We start from the raw sequence: 22,298 nt of genomic DNA, 5'->3' as shown, positions 1-22,298 counted from the left end.
GAGAAGCGGCTGAAAAGAGGAAAAGGGCAAAGAGACAGAGCAAGAGGAAAAAGGTTGGAGAAGAGAAAAGCTTGAAGCTTAAAGATTCGCCGGATTAACTCAGGTAAGGGGGGTTTATCGTCGTTTAATGGGTATTATGGGTTAACATGTAATGGGTAGTGATAAGCCATTGATTTGACCCTAATTGGGATGTTGAATGTTGAAAAATGATGTTGGATAAGTTGTGTTAAAGCTGTAATAGACTCTGTAATTGGAGGAGTCTTGATTTCCCGAAAGTGTAGCTTTTTACGGAATTGAAATCGGAGGTCCGGAAGTCCTCTAACGGCGGAAAATGCGGAGAATTCTGCATTCTGCTTCGTGTTAGCGCAGGAACAGCTTTCTGTCTTGCGTTAACCGGTTAACCCAGGGTGTTAACCGGTTAACACTGTTGTGATTTGTGAAAATTGCTGTTCTGTTTGCGTTAACCGGTTAACCCAGGGCGTTAACCGGTTAACACTGTTGAGTTTTGCCAGAAAGCGTGTTCTGTGTTGCGTTAACCGGTTAACCCAGGGCGTTAACCGGTTAACACTGTTGGAAATTGGAGAAATTGATATTTTAATGTTGTGAACATAATTGGTGATTGACCTATATCGGTGTGTGATATAGTAGGGATTATTTCCCGTTGTTTTGAGTAGGATAGGTATTAGTAGAGTGTGCTAATACTGTGATTGAATTATTTGGCATGACATGATATGATTATGTGATAAATATGCTGATGATGTGTGAAAATATGCATAATGTTGTGAATGTATATATTATGTATGTAATTGTGGATGGACTGTTTTATGGCTTAGAGTGTGAGCATATGTCCATTGTGGATTGTTGTTGATGTTGCATGCTAGGTGATTTGGCATAGCATAATGTGGCCTTTATGGTGGTAGCTAATTCCCATGGTGAGGAATTAGTGATGTTAGTCATTTTGGACTGTTGTTGATGTTTGCATGCTAGGTGATTAGCGTGCATAGCATGGCCCTTGGGGTGGTAGCTAATTCCCATGGTGAGGAATTAGTGATGTGAGTCACTAGGTCTCAAATGAGTGGGACTAGTGAGCTTGGTAGCCGTACCTGGATTTGGTCGGTGAAGTTGAACTATATGTTCACGAATAGTCGGTACCGCATGCATGGAGTCTCATTGCATAATGTATGTATGGCGTATAATATGAATGGATGTATTCCAATATTATACGTGTGTTTTGTGTTGGTGTTGAGTATGAATTGAGATTATACGTGTGCTTTATGTTGGTGTTGAGTATGATGTTTGAGTTGATGTGCCGTTACTGAATGTGTGTTATGATTAGGGTGATGAAATGTGTTAAATTACTTAACATTGCATGATATTTTATAATGCTTATTATATCGATTGAGGAACTCACCCTTACAACTATTTTTCAGGTAACGAGCAGTGATTGAGTAGGAGCTAGTGCTTGAAGTCTAGTGTAGTTCCTTAGTGGGTCATGCTCTGGTAGATGTAACATCGGGATGGGATGTTTTAAATGTTTTATTGTTGGTTGTGAACCAGTTTACATGTAATATGCTACATGTTTTGCATGATTGATTTAATCTCTATCCGCTGCGTATTGTGCAAATGCTTTATGTTTTGAATTAATAAAAGAGCATGACAGTTATCATGGTGAATGGTGTGAAGTGATTGTGTGACACCCTTAATTGCATATTTACTCTGATTGATATATGTTGTTATTTAAATTAAACTTTTGGGGTATTTTAGAAGGGTGTTACATTAGTGGTATCAGAGCATAGTCGGTCGAGTCGAGTCGTAATTATTCTGTTCCCCTGTATGTGATAGGTGTTGTGTAACCCTATCCGTACTTATTGTTTCATCTTGTTGGGTACTCATATAGAGATGGCTGGAAGAAGTAGAGACGATGCTGCGATTGCTGAGGCTCTGGGTATGCTAGCTGGAGTACTTGGGGGAAATCCGAATGTTGTGGGAATGGGAGCTGCTCGTCAACTGAGTGAGTTCCAGAAGAACAATCCTCCAATGTTCAAGGGAGCATACGATCCAGATGGTGCTCAGAAGTGGTTGAAGGAGATCGAGAGGATCTTCCGAGTGACTGAGTGTGCCGATAACCAGAAGGTCAGGTTCGGTACGCATATGCTGTCAGAGGAAGCAGATGATTGGTGGGTTGCTACCCGCACTGAGTTGGAAGCTGCTGGGAGTGCTGAAATCACTTGGGCGGTGTTCAGAGAGAGATTCTTGAGGAAGTACTTTCCAGAGGATGTCAGAGGAAAGAAAGAGATAGAGTTCTTAGAATTGAAGCAGGGCAACCGGTCTGTTACTGAGTATGCTGCTAAGTTCACAGAGCTGTCGAAGTATTACACTCCCTATGATGAGGCTACAGGGGAATTTTCAAAATGTGTGAAGTTTGAGAACGGGTTACGTCCCGAGATCAAGCAGGCTATTGGGTATCAGCGGATTAGAGTGTTTTCCGATTTGGTTGACTGTTGCAGGATTTTTGAACAGGATACCAAGGCTAGAGCAGAGAGCTATCAGCAAAGGGTTGATAGGAAAAGCAAAAATCAGAATGATCGTGGGAAACCGTATGCAGTTGGCAAAGGTTTCCAGAGACAGAGTGGGATGAAGAGGCCTAGTGGGGGAGACTCCAGTGCCCCTGCTAAGTGTTACAGATGTGGTCAGGCTGGACATCGTTTCCATGAGTGTACCAGTGCTGAGAAGAAGTGTTTCAAATGTGGCAAAGGTGGTCACTTGGCTGCAGAGTGCCGGTTGAAGACTGTGACTTGTTTCAACTGTGGAGAGGTGGGTCATATCAGTCCACAGTGTCCTAAGCCGAAGAAAGAGAATCAGTCGGGAGGCAAGGTCTTTGCTTTATCGGGTTCTGAGACTTATGCAGATGATCGTTTGATCTGAGGTACGTGTTATATTAATGGCTTTCCTCTTGTAGCTATTATTGACACAGGTGCGACTCATTCCTTTATATCTTTGGATTGTGCTGTGAAACTTAAATTAGAGATATCTGAGATGCATGGAAGTATGGTGATTGATACTCCTGCGAAGGGTTCAGTGACTACTACTTCAGTTTGTTTAAATTGTCCTTTGAGTATTTTTTGGTAGAGACTTTGGGATGGACCTAGTGTGTCTTCCACTTGTGCAGATTGATGTTATTCTGGGTATGAACTGGTTGGTGTTTAACCGAGTTTCTATCAACTGTTTTGATAAGACTGTGATCTTTCCTGAGATTGAGGAAGGAAAGAGTTTGTTTCTATCAGCAAGGCAGGTGAATGAGGCGGTAGCAGATGGGGCAGAGTTGTTTATGCTGTTAGCGACTTTGGAGGCTAAAGATAAACTGGTGATTTGCGATCTAGCTGTGGTGTGTGATTTTCCTGATGTGTTTCCTGAAGAAGTGAATGAATTACCGCCAGAGCGTGAAGTTGAGTTCTCGATTGATTTGGTACCTGGTACTAGGCCGGTGTCGATGGCTCCGTACCGTATGTCTGCTGTTGAGTTAGCTGAATTGAAGAGTCAGTTGGAAGATTTTTGGATAAGAAATTTATTCGTCCGAGTGTGTCACCGTGGGGTGCACCAGTGTTATTGGTTAAGAAGAAAGAAGGTACTATGAGGTTGTGTGTGGACTACAGGCAACTGAATAAAGTGACGATCAAGAATCGGTATCCTTTGCCGAGGATTGATGATTTGATGGATCAGTTGGTTGGTGCGAGTGTGTTCAGCAAAATAGATTTGAGATCAGGGTATCATCAGATACGTGTGAAAACTGAGGATATTCAGAAGACTGCTTTCAGAACAAGGTATGGACATTATGAGTATTCTGTGATGCCTTTGGGTGTGACTAATGCGCCTGGAGTATTTATGGAGTATATGAATAGGATTTTCCATCCGTGCCTAGACAAGTTTGTTGTGGTGTTTATTGACGATATTTTGGTGTATTCGAAATCTGAAGAAGAGCATGCTGAACATTTGAGAGTGGTTTTAGGAGTTCTACGAGAAAAGAAGTTATTTGCTAAACTGTCCAAGTGTGAATTTTGGTTAGAAGAGGTTAGTTTTCTTGGTCATGTGATTTCCAGAGGTGGCGTTGCTGTTGATCCTTCTAAGATAGAAGCGGTATCTAAGTGGGAAGCTCCGAAGTCAGTTTTTGAGATAAGGAGTTTTCTTGGACTTGCAGGTTATTATAGGAAATTCATTGAGGGATTTTCTAAGTTGGCGTTACCGTTGACGATGTTGACTAGAAAGGGGCAAGCGTTTGTTTGGGACTCAAAATATGAAGAAGGTTTCCAAGAGTTAAAGAGAAGGTTAACTATTGCTCCTGTTCTGATATTACCAAGTCCGTCAGAATTATTTGAGGTTTTCTGTGATGCTTCATTGTTGGGTTTGGGTGGTGTGTTGATGCAGAATAAGCAGGTTATAGCTTATGCTTCGAGACAACTGAAGGTTCATGAGAGGAACTATCCGACACACGATTTAGAGTTGGCAGCAGTGGTATTTGTTCTGAAGTTATGGAGGCATTACTTGTACGGGTCAAGATTTGAGGTTTTCAGTGATCATAAAAGTTTAAAGTATTTGTTTGATCAGAAAGAGCTGAATATGAGACAGAGGAGATGGTTAGAGTTTCTGAAGGATTATGACTTTGGTTTGAATTACCATCCGGGTAAAGCAAACGTAGTGGCTGATGCATTGAGTCGGAAATCATTGCATATGTTTATGTTAATGGTTAAGGAATTGGATTTAATTGAGCAGTTTAGAGACTTGAGTTTGGTGTGTGAGAGTACTCACAATAGTATTAAATTGGGAATGTTGAAGTTAACGAGTGGTATTCTGGATGAGATTAGAGAGGGTCAGAAATCCGATATGCTTTTGGTTGATAAGTTGACTCTAGTGAATCAAGGTCAAGGTGGTGAATTCAGAGTTGATGAGAATGATGTTTTGAAAATTGGTAATCGGGTGTGTATTCCGGATGTTACCGAACTTAAGAGGAGTATTCTGGAGGAAGGACATCGTAGTGGCCTGAGTATTCATCCTGGAGCTACGAAGATGTATCATGATTTGAAAAAGTTATTTTGGTGGCCGGGAATGAAAAGAGAAATTGCGAGTTTTGTTTATTCTTGTTTGAGTTGTCAGAAGTCAAAGATTGAGCATCAGAAGCCGTCTGGGCTAATGCAACCGTTGGCTATTCCAGAGTGGAAGTGGGATAGTGTCAGTATGGATTTTGTTTCTGGTTTACCGAGAACGATTAAGAATTTTGAAGCTATCTGGGTGATTGTTGATAGATTGACAAAATCGGCTCATTTCATTCCGATCAGAATGGATTATCCGTTAGAGAGATTAGCTGAGTTGTATATTGAGAAATTGTAAGTTTGCATGGTATTCCGTCGAGTATTGTTTCGGACAGAGATCCTAGATTTACATCGAAGTTCTGGGAAGGTTTGCAGAAGGCTTTGGGAACTAAGCTGAGATTGAGTTATGCATATCATCCGCAGACTGATGGTCAGACTGAGAGGAAGATTCAGACACTGGAGGATCTTTTGAGGGCTTGTGTTTTGGAAAAGGGAGGTACTTGGGATTGTTATTTACCTTTGATTGAGTTTACCTACAACAATAGTTTTCATTCGAGCATTGGTATGGCACCGTTTGAAGCTTTGTATGGTAGGAGATGTCGAACACCTTTATGTTGGTATGAGTCCGGTGAGAGTGCTATGGTTGGACCGGAGATTGTGCAACAAACTACGGAAAAGATTAAGATGATTCAGGAGAAGATGAGGATTGCCCAGAGTCGTCAGAAGAGTTATCACGACAAGAGGAGGAAGTCACTTGAGTTTCAAGAGGGAGATCATGTGTTTCTTCGTGTTACTCCGATAACTGGGGTTGGTCGAGCTTTGAAGTCGAAGAAGTTGACACCTCGATTTATTGGTCCTTATCAGATTTTGGAGAGGATAGGGGAGGTAGCCTATCGTATCGCTTTACCGCCGTCACTTGCGAATTTGCATGAGGTTTTTCATGTGTCTCAGTTGAGGAGGTACATTCCTGATCCGTCGCATGTAGTCCAAATAGATGATGTACAGGTGAGAGATAACCTGACTGTTGAAACATCACCTATGAGGATCGAGGATCGAGAGTTGAAGCAGTTGCGGGGTAAAGAGATTGCTTTGGTAAAGGTAGCTTGGGGAGGACCAGCAGGTGGCAATGTGACTTGGGAACTTGAGAGTCAGATGAAGGAGTCTTATCCGGAGTTATTCGCTTGAGGTATGTTTTCGAGGACGAAAACTCTTTTAGTGGGGGAGAGTTGTAACACCCCGATAAAAATAAGATAATTATTTAATTTAAGTTAATATTATATTTATTAATTTAATTAAATAATTGGAATTATTGGATTATTATTATTATAATTATTGGAATAATAATTATTGGAAATATATATAGTTGGAAATAAGAAAAAGAGTCCCATTTGGTAAAGAAAGGGTTTCACGTGAAAAGCAGAGAAGCGGCTGAAAAGAGGAAAAGGGCAAAGAGACAGAGCAAGAGGAAGAAGGTTGGAGAAGAGAAAAGCTTGAAGCTTAAAGATTCGCCGGATTAACTCAGGTAAGGGGGGTTTATCGTCGTTTAATGGGTATTATGGGTTAACATGTAATGGGTAGTGATAAGCCATTGATTTGACCCTAATTGGGATGTTGAATGCTGAAAAATGGTGTTGGATAAGTTGTGTTAAAGCTGTAATAGACTCTGTAATTGGAGGAGTCTTGATTTCCCGAAAGTGTAGCTTTTTACGGAATTGAAATCGGAGGTCCGGAAGTCCTCTAACGGCGGAAAATGCGGAGAATTCTGCATTCTGCTTCGTGTTAGCGCAGGAACAGCTTTCTGTCTTGCGTTAACCGGTTAACCCAGGGTGTTAACCGGTTAACACTGTTGTGATTTGTGAAAATGCTGTTCTGTTTGCGTTAACCGGTTAACCCAGGGCGTTAACCGGTTAACACTGTTGAGTTTTGCCAGAAAGCGTGTTCTGTGTTGCGTTAACCGGTTAACCCAGGGCGTTAACCGGTTAACACTGTTGGAAATTGGAGAAATTGATATTTTATGTTGTGAACATAATTGGTGATTGACCTATATCGGTGTGTGATATAGTAGGGATTATTTCCCGTTGTTTTGAGTAGGATAGGTATTAGTAGAGTGTGCTAATACTGTGATTGAATTATTTGGCATGACATGATATGATTATGTGATAAATATGCTGATGATGTGTGAAAATATGCATAATGTTGTGAATGTATATATTATGTATGTAATTGTGGATGGACTGTTTTATGGCTTAGAGTGTGAGCATATGTCCATTGTGGATTGTTGTTGATGTTGCATGCTAGGTGATTTGGCATAGCATAATGTGGCCTTTATGGTGGTAGCTAATTCCCATGGTGAGGAATTAGTGATGTTAGTCATTTTGGACTGTTGTTGATGTTTGCATGCTAGGTGATTAGCGTGCATAGCATGGCCCTTGGGGTGGTAGCTAATTCCCATGGTGAGGAATTAGTGATGTGAGTCACTAGGTCTCAAATGAGTGGGACTAGTGAGCTTGGTAGCCGTACCTGGATTTGGTCGGTGAAGTTGAACTATATGTTCACGAATAGTCGGTACCGCATGCATGGAGTCTCATTGCATAATGTATGTATGGCGTATAATATGAATGGATGTATTCCAATATTATACGTGTGTTTTGTGTTGGTGTTGAGTATGAATTGAGATTATACGTGTGCTTTATGTTGGTGTTGAGTATGATGTTTGAGTTGATGTGCCGTTACTGAATGTGTGTTATGATTAGGGTGATGAAATGTGTTAAATTACTTAACATTGCATGATATTTTATAATGCTTATTATATCGATTGAGGAACTCACCCTTACAACTATTTTTCAGGTAACGAGCAGTGATTGAGTAGGAGCTAGTGCTTGAAGTCTAGTGTAGTTCCTTAGTGGGTCATGCTCTGGTAGATGTAACATCGGGATGGGATGTTTTAAATGTTTTATTGTTGGTTGTGAACCAGTTTACATGTAATATGCTACATGTTTTGCATGATTGATTTAATCTCTATCCGCTGCGTATTGTGCAAATGCTTTATGTTTTGAATTAATAAAAGAGCATGACAGTTATCATGGTGAATGGTGTGAAGTGATTGTGTGACACCCTTAATTGCATATTTACTCTGATTGATATATGTTGTTATTTAAATTAAACTTTTGGGGTATTTTAGAAGGGTGTTACATTAGTGGTATCAGAGCATAGTCGGTCGAGTCGAGTCGTAATTATTCTGTTCCCCTGTATGTGATAGGTGTTGTGTAACCCTATCCGTACTTATTGTTTCATCTTGTTGGGTACTCATAATAGAGATGGCTGGAAGAAGTAGAGACGATGCTGCGATTGCTGAGGCTCTGGGTATGCTAGCTGGAGTACTTGGGGGAAATCCGAATGTTGTGGGAATGGGAGCTGCTCGTCAACTGAGTGAGTTCCAGAAGAACAATCCTCCAATGTTCAAGGGAGCATACGATCCAGATGGTGCTCAGAAGTGGTTGAAGGAGATCGAGAGGATCTTCCGAGTGACTGAGTGTGCCGATAACCAGAAGGTCAGGTTCGGTACGCATATGCTGTCAGAGGAAGCAGATGATTGGTGGGTTGCTACCCGCACTGAGTTGGAAGCTGCTGGGAGTGCTGAAATCACTTGGGCGGTGTTCAGAGAGAGATTCTTGAGGAAGTACTTTCCAGAGGATGTCAGAGGAAAGAAAGAGATAGAGTTCTTAGAATTGAAGCAGGGCAACCGGTCTGTTACTGAGTATGCTGCTAAGTTCACAGAGCTGTCGAAGTATTACACTCCCTATGATGAGGCTACAGGGGAATTTTCAAAATGTGTGAAGTTTGAGAACGGGTTACGTCCCGAGATCAAGCAGGCTATTGGGTATCAGCGGATTAGAGTGTTTTCCGATTTGGTTGACTGTTGCAGGATTTTTGAACAGGATACCAAGGCTAGAGCAGAGAGCTATCAGCAAAGGGTTGATAGGAAAAGCAAAAATCAGAATGATCGTGGGAAACCGTATGCAGTTGGCAAAGGTTTCCAGAGACAGAGTGGGATGAAGAGGCCTAGTGGGGGAGACTCCAGTGCCCCTGCTAAGTGTTACAGATGTGGTCAGGCTGGACATCGTTTCCATGAGTGTACCAGTGCTGAGAAGAAGTGTTTCAAATGTGGCAAAGGTGGTCACTTGGCTGCAGAGTGCCGGTTGAAGATTGTGACTTGTTTCAACTGTGGAGAGGTGGGTCATATCAGTCCACAGTGTCCTAAGCCGAAGAAAGAGAATCAGTCGGGAGGCAAGGTCTTTGCTTTATCGGGTTCTGAGACTTATGCAGATGATCGTTTGATCTGAGGTACGTGTTATATTAATGGCTTTCCTCTTGTAGCTATTATTGACACAGGTGCGACTCATTCCTTTATATCTTTGGATTGTGCTGTGAAACTTAAATTAGAGATATCTGAGATGCATGGAAGTATGGTGATTGATACTCCTGCGAAGGGTTCAGTGACTACTACTTCAGTTTGTTTAAATTGTCCTTTGAGTATTTTTGGTAGAGACTTTGGGATGGACCTAGTGTGTCTTCCACTTGTGCAGATTGATGTTATTCTGGGTATGAACTGGTTGGTGTTTAACCGAGTTTCTATCAACTGTTTTGATAAGACTGTGATCTTTCCTGAGATTGAGGAAGGAAAGAGTTTGTTTCTATCAGCAAGGCAGGTGAATGAGGCGGTAGCAGATGGGGCAGAGTTGTTTATGCTGTTAGCGACTTTGGAGGCTAAAGATAAACTGGTGATTTGCGATCTAGCTGTGGTGTGTGATTTTCCTGATGTGTTTCCTGAAGAAGTGAATGAATTACCGCCAGAGCGTGAAGTTGAGTTCTCGATTGATTTGGTACCTGGTACTAGGCCGGTGTCGATGGCTCCGTACCGTATGTCTGCTGTTGAGTTAGCTGAATTGAAGAGTCAGTTGGAAGATTTGTTGGATAAGAAATTTATTCGTCCGAGTGTGTCACCGTGGGGTGCACCAGTGTTATTGGTTAAGAAGAAAGAAGGTACTATGAGGTTGTGTGTGGACTACAGGCAACTGAATAAAGTGACGATCAAGAATCGGTATCCTTTGCCGAGGATTGATGATTTGATGGATCAGTTGGTTGGTGCGAGTGTGTTCAGCAAAATAGATTTGAGATCAGGGTATCATCAGATACGTGTGAAAACTGAGGATATTCAGAAGACTGCTTTCAGAACAAGGTATGGACATTATGAGTATTCTGTGATGCCTTTGGGTGTGACTAATGCGCCTGGAGTATTTATGGAGTATATGAATAGGATTTTCCATCCGTGCCTAGACAAGTTTGTTGTGGTGTTTATTGACGATATTTTGGTGTATTCGAAATCTGAAGAAGAGCATGCTGAACATTTGAGAGTGGTTTTAGGAGTTCTACGAGAAAAGAAGTTATTTGCTAAACTGTCCAAGTGTGAATTTTGGTTAGAAGAGGTTAGTTTTCTTGGTCATGTGATTTCCAGAGGTGGCGTTGCTGTTGATCCTTCTAAGATAGAAGCGGTATCTAAGTGGGAAGCTCCGAAGTCAGTTTTTGAGATAAGGAGTTTTCTTGGACTTGCAGGTTATTATAGGAAATTCATTGAGGGATTTTCTAAGTTGGCGTTACCGTTGACGATGTTGACTAGAAAGGGGCAAGCGTTTGTTTGGGACTCAAAATATGAAGAAGGTTTCCAAGAGTTAAAGAGAAGGTTAACTATTGCTCCTGTTCTGATATTACCAAGTCCGTCAGAATTATTTGAGGTTTTCTGTGATGCTTCATTGTTGGGTTTGGGTGGTGTGTTGATGCAGAATAAGCAGGTTATAGCTTATGCTTCGAGACAACTGAAGGTTCATGAGAGGAACTATCCGACACACGATTTAGAGTTGGCAGCAGTGGTATTTGTTCTGAAGTTATGGAGGCATTACTTGTACGGGTCAAGATTTGAGGTTTTCAGTGATCATAAAAGTTTAAAGTATTTGTTTGATCAGAAAGAGCTGAATATGAGACAGAGGAGATGGTTAGAGTTTCTGAAGGATTATGACTTTGGTTTGAATTACCATCCGGGTAAAGCAAACGTAGTGGCTGATGCATTGAGTCGGAAATCATTGCATATGTTTATGTTAATGGTTAAGGAATTGGATTTAATTGAGCAGTTTAGAGACTTGAGTTTGGTGTGTGAGAGTACTCACAATAGTATTAAATTGGGAATGTTGAAGTTAACGAGTGGTATTCTGGATGAGATTAGAGAGGGTCAGAAATCCGATATGCTTTTGGTTGATAAGTTGACTCTAGTGAATCAAGGTCAAGGTGGTGAATTCAGAGTTGATGAGAATGATGTTTTGAAAATTGGTAATCGGGTGTGTATTCCGGATGTTACCGAACTTAAGAGGAGTATTCTGGAGGAAGGACATCGTAGTGGCCTGAGTATTCATCCTGGAGCTACGAAGATGTATCATGATTTGAAAAAGTTATTTTGGTGGCCGGGAATGAAAAGAGAAATTGCGAGTTTTGTTTATTCTTGTTTGAGTTGTCAGAAGTCAAAGATTGAGCATCAGAAGCCGTCTGGGCTAATGCAACCGTTGGCTATTCCAGAGTGGAAGTGGGATAGTGTCAGTATGGATTTTGTTTCTGGTTTACCGAGAACGATTAAGAATTTTGAAGCTATCTGGGTGATTGTTGATAGATTGACAAAATCGGCTCATTTCATTCCGATCAGAATGGATTATCCGTTAGAGAGATTAGCTGAGTTGTATATTGAGAAAATTGTAAGTTTGCATGGTATTCCGTCGAGTATTGTTTCGGACAGAGATCCTAGATTTACATCGAAGTTCTGGGAAGGTTTGCAGAAGGCTTTGGGAACTAAGCTGAGATTGAGTTATGCATATCATCCGCAGACTGATGGTCAGACTGAGAGGAAGATTCAGACACTGGAGGATCTTTTGAGGGCTTGTGTTTTGGAAAAGGGAGGTACTTGGGATTGTTATTTACCTTTGATTGAGTTTACCTACAACAATAGTTTTCATTCGAGCATTGGTATGGCACCGTTTGAAGCTTTGTATGGTAGGAGATGTCGAACACCTTTATGTTGGTATGAGTCCGGTGAGAGTGCTATGGTTGGACCGGAGATTGTGCAACAAACTACGGAAAAGATTAAGATGATTCAGGAGAAGATGAGGATTGCCCAGAGTCGTCAGAAGAGTTATCACGACAAGAGGAGGAAGTCACTTGAGTTTCAAGAGGGAGATCATGTGTTTCTTCGTGTTACTCCGATAACTGGGGTTGGTCGAGCTTTGAAGTCGAAGAAGTTGACACCTCGATTTATTGGTCCTTATCAGATTTTGGAGAGGATAGGGGAGGTAGCCTATCGTATCGCTTTACCGCCGTCACTTGCGAATTTGCATGAGGTTTTTCATGTGTCTCAGTTGAGGAGGTACATTCCTGATCCGTCGCATGTAGTCCAAATAGATGATGTACAGGTGAGAGATAACCTGACTGTTGAAACATCACCTATGAGGATCGAGGATCGAGAGTTGAAGCAGTTGCGGGGTAAAGAGATTGCTTTGGTAAAGGTAGCTTGGGGAGGACCAGCAGGTGGCAATGTGACTTGGGAACTTGAGAGTCAGATGAAGGAGTCTTATCCGGAGTTATTCGCTTGAGGTATGTTTTCGAGGACGAAAACTCTTTTAGTGGGGGAGAGTTGTAACACCCCGATAAAAATAAGATAATTATTTAATTTAAGTTAATATTATATTTATTAATTTAATTAAATAATTGGAATTATTGGATTATTATTATTATAATTATTGGAATAATAATTATTGGAAAATATATATAAGTTGGAAATAAGAAAAAGAGTCCCATTTGGTAAAGAAAGGGTTTCACGTGAAAAGCAGAGAAGCGGCTGAAAAGAGGAAAAGGGCAAAGAGACAGAGCAAGAGGAAGAAGGTTGGAGAAGAGAAAAGCTTGAAGCTTAAAGATTCGCCGGATTAACTCAGGTAAGGGGGGTTTATCGTCGTTTAATGGGTATTATGGGTTAACATGTAATGGGTAGTGATAAGCCATTGATTTGACCCTAATTGGGATGTTGAATGCTGAAAAATGGTGTTGGATAAGTTGTGTTAAAGCTGTAATAGACTCTGTAATTGGAGGAGTCTTGATTTCCCGAAAGTGTAGCTTTTTACGGAATTGAAATCGGAGGTCCGGAAGTCCTCTAACGGCGGAAAATGCGGAGAATTCTGCATTCTGCTTCGTGTTAGCGCAGGAACAGCTTTCTGTCTTGCGTTAACCGGTTAACCCAGGGTGTTAACCGGTTAACACTATTGTGATTTGTGAAAATTGCTGTTCTGTTTGCGTTAACCGGTTAACCCAGGGCGTTAACCGGTTAACACTGTTGAGTTTTGCCAGAAAGCGTGTTCTGTGTTGCGTTAACCGGTTAACCCAGGGCGTTAACCGGTTAACACTGTTGGAAATTGGAGAAATTGATATTTTAATGTTGTGAACATAATTGGTGATTGACCTATATCGGTGTGTGATATAGTAGGGATTATTTCCCGTTGTTTTGAGTAGGATAGGTATTAGTAGAGTGTGCTAATACTGTGATTGAATTATTTGGCATGACATGATATGATTATGTGATAAATATGCTGATGATGTGTGAAAATATGCATAATGTTGTGAATGTATATATTATGTATGTAATTGTGGATGGACTGTTTTATGGCTTAGAGTGTGAGCATATGTCCATTGTGGATTGTTGTTGATGTTGCATGCTAGGTGATTTGGCATAGCATAATGTGGCCTTTATGGTGGTAGCTAATTCCCATGGTGAGGAATTAGTGATGTTAGTCATTTTGGACTGTTGTTGATGTTTGCATGCTAGGTGATTAGCGTGCATAGCATGGCCCTTGGGGTGGTAGCTAATTCCCATGGTGAGGAATTAGTGATGTGAGTCACTAGGTCTCAAATGAGTGGGACTAGTGAGCTTGGTAGCCGTACCTGGATTTGGTCGGTGAAGTTGAACTATATGTTCACGAATAGTCGGTACCGCATGCATGGAGTCTCATTGCATAATGTATGTATGGCGTATAATATGAATGGATGTATTCCAATATTATACGTGTGTTTTGTGTTGGTGTTGAGTATGAATTGAGATTATACGTGTGCTTTATGTTGGTGTTGAGTATGATGTTTGAGTTGATGTGCCGTTACTGAATGTGTGTTATGATTAGGGTGATGAAATGTGTTAAATTACTTAACATTGCATGATATTTTATAATGCTTATTATATCGATTGAGGAACTCACCCTTACAACTATTTTTCAGGTAACGAGCAGTGATTGAGTAGGAGCTAGTGCTTGAAGTCTAGTGTAGTTCCTTAGTGGGTCATGCTCTGGTAGATGTAACATCGGGATGGGATGTTTTAAATGTTTTATTGTTGGTTGTGAACCAGTTTACATGTAATATGCTACATGTTTTGCATGATTGATTTAATCTCTATCCGCTGCGTATTGTGCAAATGCTTTATGTTTTGAATTAATAAAAGAGCATGACAGTTATCATGGTGAATGGTGTGAAGTGATTGTGTGACACCCTTAATTGCATATTTACTCTGATTGATATATGTTGTTATTTAAATTAAACTTTTGGGGTATTTTAGAAGGGTGTTACAAATTCGACACTTGAATTTGAGCTTTTATCACTTGAAGAATTACTATCATTCTCCCAAGCAACATAGGTTATTCTAAACTTGCTAGATTTCTTATGATGACCTTTCTCTTTGTCTTTCTTGATCATAGGACACTTCGGCCTATAATGACCGACTTTTTCATAATTGTAGCATGAACTTCTAAGTTTAACTTTCTTATTCTCATCTTCTTTTGAGGAGTTCAATATCATTCTATAGTTGTTTAGGTTCTTGTTGGAGTACTTGACTCCATATTTCCACATGTATCTATTGTACCTTTTAATGAACAACCACATATCTTCATCATCGAAATTCTTGTCATCTCTTACTTCACAATCACTTTGCTCATTGTTTGAGGACTTTGAGCTTGAAGTATTTATAATAATAAACTTGTTCTCTACCTCCTCATCTTTACCTTTATCTTTCTTTACCTTTTTCTCATGCTCTTTTTTCATGTGTTTACAAGCAATTGAGTTCTTGCTCATATTCTTCTAGTTTGCCAAATAAAGTTGTGAAATCAAGTATTTTAAGCTCATTTGCTTTTTTTATTACGGTGACATTGGGTTGCCATTCCCTGTTAATACACCTTAAAACTTTATTAGTAGTAATATCATTGGAAATATGCTTACCTAGAGCATTCAGTCATTTATAATACGTGTGAACCTCTTTTGCATGTCGGCAATGGTTTCACCATTCTTCATGCAAAATAGTTCAAACTCTCGATTAAAGGTATTGATCATAGCTTCTTTGACTTCATTAGTTCCATCGTGGGAAACTTCTAATGTGTCCCACGTAGCTTTGGCGATTTCACAATAGGGAACATGATAATATTCATCAATACCGAGTTCAGATATGAGAATATTTTGTACCTTCCAATCATGTGACCATAATTTATTATCATTATCATTCCATTGATCTTCCAGTTTTGGTACGACAACACCTTCACCATTGGTCATTGTAATTTGATTAGGATCGTTGATGATGATGTCCCAAATACCTTTATCAACCTAGTTGATATGTATATGCATACAAGCTTTTCAATAACCATAATTTTCACCGGTGAATATGGACGCTCTATTGTACACCCCTTTAGGTTCGGTGGCCATTTTCTGATAAGTGAATATTGAAGCACGAAATTAACCGGAGCTCGTGATACCACTTGTTAGACAATATGTTTCTATATAGAGGGGGGGGGGGGGGGGGGGTTGAATAGATCACAAGTTAAAAACTTTGAAAAAAATTGTTTTGAAATTTTTTATGGCGAGCGAAAGTGACCCAGATCAAATCATCTAATAGAACCGCTATCGAAAAACTATGATGTGTGTATATTGACTCAAAGTGATGAAAATGAAAATAAATTAACCGCAACACTTTTAACCACAGACAATTGAATACAATACTACAAGTAGAGACTATTTCGAATGATAAAACATACAAAAATACTATTGAGTCAAATTATCGAACACCTTGTGCGCAATCAATTTCGTTTGGAAATATGTATGATTTTATTGATCTTCAAATCTAACCACAATCTAATTGATTGTGATCACCCCCGACAAAACCTCTTTCAAAAGGTTTATAAAAAATTTATCCAGACGTATTGATCGCACAATCGATGAATTCAATAATTTGAAAGTGAAAAATAAATAAATAAATAAATATATATATATATATATATAAGAAGGAAAAAAGGAATGCAAAAGATTTGAAAAGGAATGCAATTTTTCAAGATTTTTAATGCATGTGTCGACCTATGTAAGTCATGTGTCGACCTTTTCGATGATCTACTGACCGATATAGGCCATGTGACGACCTGTATAGGTCATGTGTCGACCTATGAAGATGGGACATCAAACAAAAGCTATAGACTTTAAAAATGAGGTACATGTGCCGACCTGAAACTCATATGTGTCGACACCTAAGAATTTTTTTCTTCTATGTGTCGATCTATTGCATGTATGTGTTAACTTGTATACTGTTTTTCCCATAAAAACTTGTTTTTAATGCATGAAACCTTTTCTAACTCATTTCAGAATATTTTTATGCTCCCTAATGCTAACACGCATATTAAGACTCAGAGGATACCATCCAATATACATAAACGCTAAAGTATCATAGTTTTGACATCATACAAAATACATCTAACGGAAAGTTGCACTCACATTATCGAGGAAAGATCGTTGTAGAACGGAGACTTTCGAGTAGCATTCTTGGCGTTGGAAAATTCAACACGATTTTGAGTGAAGATTTTACGAGGATTCAATTTGGATACCGCGTACAATTCAATGGAGATTCAGATAGAATATTTTTATATTTACATCATTATTCATTTAATGATTGTACTGACCATCTTGTAATTTGCCACAAACTATAACGGAAGACCACAAATTTTAAATGGAAAACCATTGGGGAGTAGAGTAGGCTTAATAAGGACGATAATCGAACCATTGTACATCCGACATACTCTCTTCTTTCTATTTTAATTTCTTAGAATTGCATATTTAAGTTGTTTTTATCACTTTCATAGAATTGTATAGTGTTAAGTTATTGTCTTAGTAGCGATTTATCATTTAAACATATGTTTTGTTAGACCGACAATATGAATTTCTCTCGTTGATTAAGATTTGAGATTATTGTCTTAGAATTCTAATTATATTAATTATGCACATTTACAATTCTCGTCTAAATTGATATTAATTCAACACACTATTCTGATTCTGATTGATTTAGTTAGTTCATTGATTCAGTCTATCCTCTTTGTATATCGATCAAAGTGTTTTGTGTATATACCGTCCAATAAACATAATAGATTTTATATGCATTTTACTTTCACAAACCGTTTCCTAAACTCAAAGAAGTTTTTCATACTAAATTGATTTTTAAGTCAGACAAATATTTTAAGAGACTTATTCATCATCCTCAAAACCTTTGCATTATTGTATTCTCGTCAAAACAATATTTACTCCATTGCCTCAATTTGTTAGCATAATTAATTGTTTGAATTTGTTAAATAAAAAAATTATTATAAAGAAAGGGGAAGACCATATGAATTGGCAAGAGGGTACTTACAAAATATGTTTAAAAAATTTAACCAAATAAATTCAAAATGAAACAAAATTGGAGAGTATATATTCATATTGAGCTCCAAACCAAATTATTTTTTTATCTAACTTTAAAATTATCTTTTAAAAATCTAACATTACTCATATTATAGACAAATAAATGTTTCTAACAAAAAAAATGAAATATAATTATGGGAACATAGAATTCAAGAATGATGAGGAAAAAAAATCAACATAAGTTGTTTAAAGGAAGATTAAGTGTTTTTTTATTATTTTAATTCGCCTCTTAATAGATTTAGGGAGAAAAAATATCTATAAAAGGTGTATGATAAAATATTGATGGAATTATTCAATTTAACAATTATAAGTATTTGTTGACCATGAACCATATGGTATAAACATCACCTTAAATTAATTCTTAAAATATGTAATATATATATATATATATATATATATATATATATATATATATATATATTATATATATATATATATATATATATATATATTAAATATAAGTCTTTAAATTTATATCAGATTTTAATTATTAATAGATTTAATCAAACAATTATATTAAATAAAATAAAAAGTATAAACAAGTATATGATTATTTGCTTTTAAAAAAAATAAATTTTCATATATAACAGGTTGATTTATTCTTATTAATATTTAAGATTTAATATAAGACTTTTAAACAGATTCTAATTATATATATGTACAATTTTATTTTTTATTTTTACGTAACTGTTATAAAAACAGAGAGTTTTTTTTAAGTAACTGTTACGATAACAAAGAGTTTTTACGTTCAATGTTTTATTTTCATTCCTACAAAAATAAAATAAAACCATCTTATTTTCATTCCTACAAAAATAAAATAAAACCATCTTATTTTCATTCCTACAAAAATAAAATAAAACCATCCATACAAAATATAAACAAAACTAACATTTTGCTTTAACGAAGAGTGGGTGGAGCTATCAATAAATAATCATCATCAATCAATATATATAATGCACGCACGCTACGGAGAGAATTTAGCATAACACGTAGACGGAGGGAATTTAGCGCTGCTAATAACACAAACGCGCGTTTCCAAAAAGAAAGAAAAATCGAAAATAGAATAACAAGGGCAAAATTGGCAAATCAGAAATTAGGGGGTTGAAGTTGAAATCGTGGGTTTTCAGGTTCAACGTTGAAACGAACACCAATCGAAGTAGCGTTTGCGCCTGAGATTCTTGTTCGTATTTTGAAGAGAAAGACATTGATCAACAGAGAAAAATCATTGAAAGAACAGAAGAGAGAATCGATTGCATGAAATATTGAAATTGTAGGGATAATGAAGGGATGGGATGGGATTCAATCTTCTCTCTCTTCTCGATCGAGTTCCTCGATGAGCCATCGAGTTCCCTCTCAATCGGTTCGACTCGGACGAGTCCAACCTCAGGCTCCATCTTATCGCACCATTTTCTGTAACGATCGTGATTCCAATCTTCTTGTTCGATTCAAGGTTCGTTTCACTGATTGCTTCTTTAATTTTTTTACTATCGTTTGATTTGAGGGTAATTGATGTTGTTTTCTCATTTCTGTAAAGGTTTAGAATATTTTAGTGTTTTAGTAAACTTCATTAATTCTTAAAAGCAGTTTTAGTAGTTAGTTTAATGATATTAGATTAGTAGATTAAAGATCCAGGGCGAGTTCTGCTTCGTTGAGTTGATATGTCTGTGGATTAAGCAAAGTGGAGTTGTGATTGATCTTCAAAATGGTTGAAGATGAACTGCGTGTAGAAATTTTGAATAATGTATAGGTTGAGGATGTTTTAGTGTTTTAGTAAGCTTATTGATTCTAAAAAGAAGGTTTAGGGGTTAGTTTATTGATTAAACTGAAGTTTAGTTATATTGAAGATCCAGGGTGAGTTATGCTGTGGTGAGTTGAAAAGTCTTTGGATTAAGCAAGTGGTGTTAGGATCTATCTTCAAAATGGTTGAAGTCAAACTTTGTGTGTAGATATTTTTGAACCTGAAATGTAAACTCTGAATAAACTATTGTTTTCTTTCTACGAGATTTATCTAATGAACTACTAGGGTAGTTCGTGAGGATTGCATTATTGCAGTAGGAGTGCTTTTTTGGTCTCACAATAATAAGCATAGATTTGCAACCAAATAAAGTAAATAGAAAATAGAGATAGTGAGTAATTTATTCTTGCATTATTCTTTTCAAATTATTGTGAAGAGTAGGTTACTCTTGGTTCCCTTATATTTTGCATCTCTCTTTTATTCTACACTAAGCTCTCTTGTATTGATAATGCGAAAAGCACTGCAGCAAATTCCAACATGTCATGTCATCAACTTAACGGATTCTGATTTTTGAGTACTATTCCTTGCTTGATTAATAGAATTAGCTTTGTTGAGGAAAAAGGAAGAATACATTCTATGATCCTCATTTAAAAGATTATTTTGATGCCAAGGGGTTACTATCCAAGCATTTGGGGAACCTCCCCTTAATAGTTAGCTATCAAGAAGAAGAACCAAGACACTTAAATACTTTACTAAGCATCCCATAAAACTGATGTGAGACTTAGGCATCCCATAATATCAAGTCATAGCACTGTCTCTGAGAACCAATGTCCTACATGTTGCACTCTACAACTTTAATTGACTTTTTTAGTCAGCTGAGACCTTGGAAACCAACTCTAATGCTATCTTATAAGCAACCAAGCACTTGGGGAACCCTCTTTATAAGCAACCAATGCAAGTATCGATCCTAACTTTATGTTTCTTACTTTCTTACCACCATCAAGATTCTTTTGACCTCCTGGTCAAAAGCCTCTTGATTCTCCCTATTTTCTCTTTGGATACCTTCCAAATCCCTATGGCCATCTTGTTTCACAAGTTGATAGTACTAGCTTCCAGAAATAGTGGATTTCTTTTCATGTGAGATTATATTGTGTATTTCGCATTCCTATGTCTTGTGATTAGATTGGATTTGATTAGTTAATATCCATTATTTCAGGGAAATTCAATATCGACCACAAAATACAACTTTTTCACCTTTCTGCCTAAAGGATTATTTGAACAGGTAAGTTTCTCTAAGCTTTTGATTTTTGTCCACATTTTTATTGTTTATTGAAGGTAAAGTCATGCTTGTTTTTAAACGACGGGGTCTATCCTGGCCTCATTTATCAGGGTTTTTATGTTTTCTCAGATGATAGAAATTCCTGTTTGTCCTGCAGTTCAGGCGGGTGGCTAATCTCTACTTTCTTACAATCTCAATTTTGTCAACCACCCCAATTAGGTATGTAAATGCTAGAAAATATTGTATTTCAAGGATTGCTTTGCAATATCCAAGCTTAATTGTGATTCATGAGCTTCTAGTCAAACTGGCGCAGTATCATTTTGCCATGCTTTAATTAATTAATGCAAAAGTCATTATCAGTAGTATATACTTTTTCGTATGTTGATGTTTTCTCTATTTTGAAAGTATTTAGAGTCTAATTACATAATTTCTGATGTTGTAGTCCTGTCTCTCCAATAACTAATGTGCTTCCTCTATCTTTGGTGCTTCTCGTTTCTCTTATTAAGGAAGCTTTTGAGGACTGGGTAAGAATATTATTCACTCTCTTTGAACATTGCTTTCTTTTTGGTATGTTTTACTTAAGTTTTTGAGAGTAGGGGATTCCAATTTCATCTTTTGAATCGACATAAATAGGAAATTCCAATTAAGGATGTTATAGGAGAACGCTGAATTAATATGTATATAGGTATAAGGTGTAAACATTTTATCACACAATGCTTCCAAGTTTCTGAAAGTTTATTCTTGTTTCGTTTCAAAATATGATAATGACTTCCATATATGTAATGAAAGGGGATTATGCATGCATAGATGTATGTTTATTTTGATGACATCATTTTTGCAAATTACTGAGGCTTTCTCATAAATTGATTTATTCCGGTGGATTTCACAGTGTATCCCTCTTATTAATTTGTTTTCCCCTTAAATTTCTTACGACAGAAACGTTTTCAAAATGACATGTCCATAAACAATAATATGATAGATGTTTTACAAGACCAAAAGTGGGTGCCTGTACCCTGGAAAAAGTTGCAGGTCGGAGATATTATCAAGGTGAGTGTGCAGTCTTTTATGTTTCTGTGCTAGATTTAATTTTGTCTTGTATATGATCCTAATTAGAATTTACAGCCTCAAAAGAAGGGTATTTATAATGATCATTAATCCTATGCTTATGAACTTTCATTAGATGTTGGTTATCATGTCCTTGGTGGCTGCAATCCTCCTAACATATGTTCAAAATATGTTATGACCCTATTATATTCTATGTTGTTATTCTCGATTAGCGGCGTAGAGTGCCGGAATCTAAATCTGCTAATTCAGAATAGCAGAAAGCAAGATGACCAATATTCTAAATTTAGTTATACATTAAATA

General features: G+C 37.7%; 1 protein-coding gene across 1 annotated transcript in view; it reads left to right on the top strand.

Moving 5' to 3' along the window:
• Positions 1-18,891: 18,891 nt before the first annotated feature.
• The window catches only part of LOC127075178 (phospholipid-transporting ATPase 3), a 35,080-nt gene continuing 31,673 nt past the window's right edge, over positions 18,892-22,298 (top strand). The window contains exons 1-5 of the mRNA XM_051016657.1: positions 18,892-19,368; positions 20,870-20,935; positions 21,090-21,151; positions 21,375-21,456; positions 21,869-21,979. Coding sequence (XP_050872614.1) covers positions 19,198-19,368; positions 20,870-20,935; positions 21,090-21,151; positions 21,375-21,456; positions 21,869-21,979 — 492 coding nt within the window. The 5' untranslated portion in view covers positions 18,892-19,197. The remainder of the gene's footprint in view (positions 19,369-20,869; positions 20,936-21,089; positions 21,152-21,374; positions 21,457-21,868; positions 21,980-22,298) is intronic.

This window comes from Lathyrus oleraceus, chromosome 4 (genome assembly GCF_024323335.1).
Source record: "Lathyrus oleraceus cultivar Zhongwan6 chromosome 4, CAAS_Psat_ZW6_1.0, whole genome shotgun sequence".
NCBI classification, from domain to species: Eukaryota; Viridiplantae; Streptophyta; class Magnoliopsida; order Fabales; family Fabaceae; genus Lathyrus; species Lathyrus oleraceus.
This window is presented reverse-complemented; position numbering and strand designations above follow the sequence as displayed.